The following is an 8,703-nucleotide window of genomic DNA, read 5'->3' as shown; positions in this document are numbered from 1 at the left end:
TAGCATTTTCTCTATCTATAGCTTTGAATGCACTCTTAATTTATTTCAAGTAAGGAGGACACGATACTGATAGTAATATTATACATGCAGCTGGTGTTGAATTGTAACAGACTATTATTATCCAGAATGTGTTTTTTTTGCTATTTGTTATGAATAATTATACACAATAATTTAACGAAATCCCCTCAATATGTGCATTTTCAAGTAGTCTTTCAAGGATTTTTTTGCACCACTAACAAGTTTTGAACATAAATATAATGGTTTTATAAGTTTTCATAAGGGTGAATGATATTTTTAGACAAATAATTATTCAATGTTAACCTCAACTCTATAATCCAATTCAGTTACTTATTCATTATTCCCATCACTATTGTTGGCATATCACGTTTAGTTATTTCTGTGAAATAAAGTTTAAACAATTATTATGGTACAAAATAATTATTCTTTTTTTGTCAGTTTACCTTAATTTTTATACTTCTTGAATTTGGGTTTGCTTACTGCTACTATTAAGCTTAAAATGTGTGATATAACTGAAGAAACTAAACGTGGCATGATGCGACATTAAACCGCAAGATGGCGGGTTTTTTAAAGTGAGTTGACAGTTTCCTCGACAGTAAAAACACAGTAAGGCCCTGCGAAAACGACAAACTATCCGTGACGCACTTTTTAGTTTGTGAAAATAGAACCTATGCAATTATATGCAGTAACGCACACGACACGCAAAAAGTCCGGCGCACCAAAAATCCGCGTAATTAGGGCAGACCGCACCGCGCCGCGGCGCGCCGCTCCGCACAAAAAGTGAACGTTTGCTTCAACGCGCGCTAACGCAGACGGCGTACACTTTTTTAGTCGGTACCTAATCTGATTTGCTAGGGGTGGACATTACGCTCGCGATCTATTATCATGGCGCCAGTAGTCGATGTAACTCTATGTTAATTCAAGAAATACAAAACTCGCCAAATGTAGTAACAGACATTTTATAAAATTTGAAAAAAATTACCGGATGTTGTTTCAGAATTGAATGTATGGAACTGTCCCTTCAGTAATCTTTCCGAAAGTATAGGATATAGGTACCCAAAATTCTCTATTTCTTCTTTTTCTGTACATCATGTACAAAATAATACTTCGCGATCTTCGCACGATTTCGATAGCGTCTACGTCCCTACAGCTCCGCCGACAAAATGATCGAAGATGTGCATCGTGTGCGTTGAGTCTGTGAAAAATCCGCGACCGACTTTTTGTGCGCCATGCAGACTTTTTGTGCGCCGCAGACTCGATCGCACAAGTGTGCCGTCTGCGCAGGGCCTTAAATAAAACTAAAATATTTAGCTTAGGTAAAAATCTGTTATAAATAGAATGAAATTCGTGACCTACTTTCAATGATGAACAGGTACCTACTAGTTGAAAAGTTACGGTCATAAGAGATAAGTTCTAAAGTAGGTAAGTACCTGCGTTTGGTCGTTACCTCTTAAATACGAAGAAGAAGCACAGAAGAAGGTATCTAAGTTAATTTTGCTGTAAAAATATATATACCTTACCTAGTCACAATGCCAGTCATTAAAGCGGGCACTTCCAACATTAATCAGTTTTCTTAATCCTAGCTGCTAATCCCAGATACCATTAGATACTGTCACGTACTCACTCAAAAAAAAATACACAGCTCTTCTCTCGTTTGATCTTTGTTCAGTAGTTAGGTACCTAATACGGTATATGGTGGGCCCTGCTAGGAAACTGCTTGGGTTGTGGGTTGTTCGAAAGAGTTACCGCGTAACTTCATTTTTTCTTGTAGGTAAATAGGTAATGCTTGGGACTTAATTGATTTTTTTTAACTTATTTTATAGGTAGGTACGAATATGAGACAAGTGTCCAAAATTATTTTTTCTATCAGAAAATAAATTGTCTGTGATCGTGGAACTGTTTCTTATGCAATGGCTTTTTTGCCTGAAGTGGAAGAGTTGTAACCAAATTATTCAGAATAAGATCGATGAGGTGGTATAAGGGTTAATTAGATGAATAAAACAAGCAATCAAACAGTTATCTGCCTTTATTCTGCTTCTCGTCATAAACCAGCAGCCATAATCATTCGTTCGGTACCATTATAGGAAGAAAAAATTAATACACTATTACATACTGTTACTGTTTGGTTTGAATACGTGTTACAGCTGAAGTTATGTGTAGATTTTTATAATGTATTACTATTATTATTATAGATACATGTGGATCATGAAAACCAGGGTGCAACGCGATTTTGCATGGTAATTTTTTATTTTAATTATACCTTTAACGGGACTAGCAGTTTATCGTTAAATTATATCATTTGTACTTAGCATTCTATGCTCTTTCTATTACGCTAATGTTTGATGGGAATCAGATTTTTCATATGAATAAATTTTAAGGAGATTTAATACTATACATTCTACTTTTAAAAACGTGAAACGACTGGCGTTTGTCTTCTAGAAAAGTGTTAAGAATTTATGAAAGAAATGACTTGCAATAACAAGGGTAATCTATTTGATTTATGAGAAACCTGACTCCTTTATTATAAGTACAGAGATTACGTGCAACATCGCATCGCACAATTTTTAAGTCACTGTTTACCTTACTGCTCGTGGCTTGTGTAGTGTTGTGGTGTGTTTAAGTCGATAAAAAACCCTTTCCGTGAATATGATTTTTTAGTTTATGGCCAAACATCCCTTTTTTAAATACACTTTTTTGCATTTGTAATATTTTTGAAAATATAAATTTTGATAATATTTTTTCCCTTTGTTCCTAAATATTAATCCAAATAGTTTTATTATCCTTAATATTGTATTTACAATTTTTCAACAGCCGAAAAATATGTTCAATTTTTATAATATTATTTTTTTAACGACTCTTGTTAAGTAGTAGGTAACAGTACAAATATTAATGATCACAAGTTGGTTTTCATTGGTCATTAACATACAATATTACAATTACAGCCTTATATCTATTGGTAATACAGTTAACAGCAGGTCTTTATTTGAAAACTATCTAACTAAATTATTTACATAGGTATGTGATATTTTGCGAGAGGTATGATTTTGGAAGTATAATAATGTTATACAAAGTATACCTTTCAAAAGGATTTAAATATATACCTAGTCAACCATCAAAACTTGAAAGAAATCAGCAAATATCACGGTTTTGAATTTTGTATTCCGAAATATCGATAAGGCACCTGTCTCCATAGACGTGGTGATATAATGCAATGACATAATTGCAAAATAATCGAATTTTGTTTTGTCGATGATCTCAAATATTTTTAATATCACGTGCGTACCAAATAGAACCACCGAATAATCTATTTTCATAATTTCTAAAATGTTGTGAATTCCACCGAGACATTTATCATATAAAATTTTATTTGGGCATATTTCTCGCACGTATTTATTTCTTAAAACATAATTATATATAACGTCAAATTTTAGTATTTTTGGAAAATCTACATATCATAAGTATACTCTTCAAAATCTACATTTCCAAATGCGAGGCAATTTTATTAGTTTAACATTCAACGTACGAGAAATATGCGCTTTAAAATCATCTAACTTTAATTTCAAGACCCCCTGTTACATGTATTTCTATGAAAAGGTGAATATTCATTAATCCAATTTATTATAAACAAACTGCTGGATGAATATCGAAATCATACTGTTAATATCGCCACAAAATCCAACTTGAATACTGCCTAATTACAATAAAACTTTTTTAAAAAGCTATGAAATTATACTTAATACATAAAACTAATAATACATTTCATTAAAATCAAATTACGAAAACAATATTTACAATTTACGGCAATATTAGATAATTATATTTAATTAATCTATACATATCGTTTTATACCTATCTATCAACAAAAACCTACTACAGATTAATAAAAAAATCTTAGTAGGTTATACTAAGATTGACGACACATTTTAACTACTTTCATAATATCGATATTGATCTTAAATCTATAAAGTGCAACATTCGCTAAATAGAACGAAACAACTCAGAGTATTTTTAATAAATTAATGTATCAGCTACATTACATTGTTATTCACGAAATTAAACATATTGTACTTATTTACAAAATGCAATCTTTTTACAAAAGAAAACCTGGAAGCTACACTATTTGTTTATGTCTGAAACACAAGTTGCCATCTTTGAGTTTGCTAGACCAAATGCTTTTAAGAAAAGAGTAAATGTTCCTATTTCTTTAAAATTGCTTGATCAGTTTATTTTAACAATACAAATAATGGGAATGGAGACATTGAAATTTGAAATGGTAAAGTGATTTTGACAATTCAATTTTATTACTTTGTACTAGTAAACACCTACATTAATCGCTACGACATTCCATTCATTATCATTGTAAACTACATCGAGACGAATATTTCAGTCGAAATTTGTTTTATAATACATTTACGTTACACTTAATACTATTTATCTACTTTCTCATGTTTCATATTGGCTGGAATCGCATAAAGATTGCGTTAAGGCCAGACTTTTCATCAATAAAAAACAAAAAGAAACATTCGCCTTCATAAATAAGACACTATCGATGCAAATTATACATAATTAATTTGAATATCGAAACGAGATCACGAATCTACGTGCAGATCTTAAAGCGAAACCATCGATATCGATAACATTGTCGCGCTCAACTTGCAAGCCCTAACTTTTGTCATATTTTTTATTTATTCCTGTACACAAATGGAAAAGATTGGATAAATTCAGCGTCCATTGATGGATTACAAACTAACAAGATGGACCTTATAAATGGACTTTAGGACTTTGAAGGGTGTCCAATATTTGCAGTTGTGTATAGGAATGTCTGGACTGTGTTTAGACCATTCCTTTGGACATCATTCTGACGGTGTTTTTGAGTGCTTGTCGTTTGTTGCAGAACCATATTCTGATGACTTCGCGTTCGTAGCCAAGTTGATGTGCCAGTCCAGTGATTTCTGTGCCTGGAAAAATAGGACAATAGGATTAGGTTTTTAGTGTATCAATATCATTAAAATTTGTGGCTCTGATTACTACAACACATAGTTAACACAAAATTGCAATTTTATGAGGAGGCAAGGCATAACGAAAAAAGACGTCTACAATGTCCTTTCAGTAAATATAAGGTCACTCGCAATATTAATACAGTAGCGAAAAGAAGTCCAAACACTTATTTTAATCGTAGGTACAGTAGCCCAATATGATTTTTAAAATTATTTATTCCGTAGTTTTAAAGGGTCTTCGGACTCGGAACTGTTGAAATCCTTCCACTGCTGTCAGTTCTCTTTCTAGGATTCAGAAGCCTCAATTTTTTTTTTGTAGCATTAGATTCTCTCTCTTCTAGATTGCATTAGATTCCAAGTGGAATTGACGATCTCACCTGAAGGATGGGTGTTCCTTTCGAAATGCGCGTTGAGTAGTTCCAAAGCCTGTGGTGTGAATGAGGTTCGTCGTTTTCGTTTCTTGCTAGGTTCCATGCCTATGAAGTCTGTCAGATGATTCTGGCCTGATGCGTACCTGTAATGATTGGAATTGAAACTTTAGTTTCGTTGATTCAAAGGTGGTTTTTGAGTGAACTGCTGTAAGAACTTATAATTCGACCGGTCCTTTGTGTGAATTGTTTTCTTATAGTCTAGGTGCTAAGGAGAGTGATGAAGCAAGCGTTGGTTTTGTTAGTTCAATGATGGACTTGAATATCTTAACACCTCGTGATATCATGAAAACAGTTTTAGTGACTTTAACCCAAGTTTTAAGATATTTAAGCCCTTATGCCTTATAGATAAATACAGTGCGTAGAACTCACGAAAAACACGTTTATCGAATTCTTAGTGCGATGAATTTGATGAACGTATTTTTCGTAGCTAAGCAAGCAGTGAAATATTCTATCGAGTCCTTTACATAGTTTTAATGGCTGTAAAATTCCTTTCATACATAGGTTAATTTATTTGGAAATCGCGAGACAATTTGAAGAGATATAAGGCAATGGAATACCAACTTCGACTACACAGATAATACCTATTTTGTAATACCTTTATAAGTGGATTTCTACATATCAAATTGTAAGAAATAGGTAGTAGAATACGTAAAGCTTTAGTAGACTTTAAAATGTTTGATTTTACGTTTTCTGCTATCCGTAAATAGACTTTAGTAGATTCATATTCACATAATATTACTTAAACATTAATATTGAATGACTGATGTTAATAATAAGCCTTGCTCTGGTTTCATAATGCCAATATCATTTGAATTATGTTACATAAATGAATTTTATTATTTTTTTATTTCCCGGGACGCTGGTGTTCTTACAAGTTAGGTATAGTTTTATGCAATTGATTCCTGTCGTTTTGAACATTATCATTTTATTCTTTATCCGAGGTGCAAACACTCGTTATGTTGTGTAGTAAACTTTAATTTGTTTTGGTATCTAAAGTATTTCGATGGTTGATGCTTGATAACGTAGATCCAGAACATTCCATGGCTCTTCACTGACACCATCATAAGTAATATAATCTTCAACACCATTTACATGAACACCACAATAGATGTACTTACTTCTTAACAATAAATTAACGAGATCCCCGAAGTTACAGCCGAATTAATTCAAGGACTAAAGCCAACAGAGTCGGTCGTTAAAAATTACCACCAAGAGGGACCGATTGCAAATTCAATGTACCCATTTGCAATGTTAAACCGAAGCGTTGCATCCAGATAATGCATTTTAATGATGCAAAATGTCGATCGATAGATCCTGTTGGGACTTCTTACGGTGTCATTACGTCTTTGTTGGAGATTTAAGTGACACCTGGTTTCATTTCAAATGTTATGGAAAAACGGTGATCGTTGATTGTTTAAGTGGTGTTTTGTTTTTTTATTGTTATGTCTTTTTGTTTAGAAGTACTGTTGGCGTTAATTATAATTTTCAATAATTCAAAAGCTATTGAGATCTTATCACGTCGACCATTACATTCTTATTAGGTCGATACTTGCTCAAATTTTTTTAGATCTTCATTCGTGGTGTTTCTTACAAAGTTTGAAATTTTTATATGTATTCAAAGGATCTAAAGTAAGGAACTGTTTTCGATTTAATTAATTATATTTTAGTTGTTTCGAAAGAACGAGGTTTGAGAGGTTTCATTTTCGACGGATTCCATTTAGGTTTAATCGTGGAAGTATTGTTTTTCTTATCAGGTTTCTATAACAAGTATTCTATTTTAAAATTCGTTTATTAGTCACTTTAAAGTCGCTGACTTAGAAACCTACAATTCGTAAAGTCAAATCGTGATTCAGGACAGCGTTAAAAACTCTGTTCACACGTATGATACGCCTTAACGAAAACCATTAAAACGATGATGTATTCACAAAACAGTTAAACAAGGAAAACGTCTAAAAAACAAAAGAACGTGACTAAGTACCAAAACTAAACAACCGCACCATACAACGAAGTCATGCATGATATAGCTAGTGTTAAACCCGTCTGCGATAAGCACCTAAATTAGGAACAACTGATTTCAGGAATAGCGGGAAGAAATTAGTTATTCCTAAGTTCGGGTAACGTGAGTGTCAGATGTTAGTCGTACAGCGGATCCAAATAAACATAAAGCCTAGCCCGTAAAAGCATTAGTTAGTCCAGATTTGAGAAATGTCTTTCACAACGTTGCTAAGCATTATAGGCCAAATGTTTCACGAACACGGTGTAGCACATAACCACGAACATAACTCACTCAAACAAATATTTACCTCTCTTCAGCTTCCTTCATCCAACGTTCGAGCACCGGTTTGATTTTCTGCGCACTTTTTGGTGTTATATCCAATTTCTCAAATCTGTATCGAACATAAATGTAATGTTAGACTTTGCTATGCGAGCACCGGTCGAATGAAAATCTAACGCGAAGCACCTTTCTCAAAACGCGATATAACTCTTTACCCGATCCAAATTAACAGAGGCATAAACACAGGACATTGACATTGCGTTAACGATTTTAAACAGAGAAAAAAAACAATAGGCAATTTATTCTGCCGAGGTAATCAGTTTGATTAATACCGAACAAGGTAACAATAAAACAACGAATTGAGTTAGAAACGAAAGGTAACGTATGCCAATGCCCTGGCTTTGAATTGCGCAAAATGAATATTAATAAAATAAGAGTAATGAAAATAATACATCATGCTATATTAGATGGAAAGTTAGATATTACTCATCGAGATGTTACAAATAATAAAAGTGATAAAGTTCTCACAGCGATTACTCATAGTGTCGAATCGACATGGTTTGGTAGCCGGCACATTAGTGTAGCACGTTTGTCTTAACATCAAAATGTAAGTCGGCCGTATGATGTATGGCGCCTTCGCTGTAATTACCCGAATGCAAATACCGTACACGTGTGAAAAGAAAAAGAAAGAACGTCAAAACCGGTAATTACAAATAATTATATACGGCATACATTCAAAAGGTATGCACGGATCGCCGATCGAGATAAGATTACATTAAACAGCGTTGAAACATTTTGATTTAAAGACATTCTGCGTGTGGACTCGGCCGATATAAGTGAGCCAAAGCGTGTACTTAATGTATGTTAAGTATCTTTGAATTTATCTCCATTATCTTAGCACCATTTTGAAATGTTTATACTGAATAAATACGAGTTGCATGCAGATGGATGCAGGATAGATGAAGATAAATTTGAAGATTGT

The 8,703-nt window shown here is 33.3% G+C and overlaps 1 protein-coding gene across 11 annotated transcripts in view; it reads right to left on the bottom strand.

Annotated features, from left to right (window-relative positions):
• Positions 1-2,026: 2,026 nt before the first annotated feature.
• The window catches only part of LOC124637633 (POU domain, class 6, transcription factor 2), a 133,608-nt gene continuing 126,931 nt past the window's right edge, over positions 2,027-8,703 (bottom strand). For 9 of the 11 annotated variants that reach the window (XM_047174232.1, XM_047174236.1, XM_047174234.1 and 6 more), the window contains 3 exons: positions 7,750-7,833; positions 5,393-5,529; positions 2,027-4,976 (listed from right to left, as the gene is read on the bottom strand). In XM_047174232.1, the coding sequence (XP_047030188.1) occupies positions 4,852-4,976; positions 5,393-5,529; positions 7,750-7,833 (346 nt within the window). In that variant the 3' untranslated portion in view covers positions 2,027-4,851. The remainder of the gene's footprint in view (positions 4,977-5,392; positions 5,530-7,749; positions 7,834-8,703) is intronic. The other 2 variants (XM_047174237.1, XM_047174242.1) reach the window with 1 other exon arrangement.

This window comes from Helicoverpa zea, chromosome 16, assembly GCF_022581195.2.
Source record: "Helicoverpa zea isolate HzStark_Cry1AcR chromosome 16, ilHelZeax1.1, whole genome shotgun sequence".
In the NCBI taxonomy this organism is placed as follows: domain Eukaryota; kingdom Metazoa; phylum Arthropoda; class Insecta; order Lepidoptera; family Noctuidae; genus Helicoverpa; species Helicoverpa zea.
The sequence above is the reverse complement of the archived record's forward strand: the minus strand, read 5'-3'. Positions and strand labels throughout refer to the sequence as shown.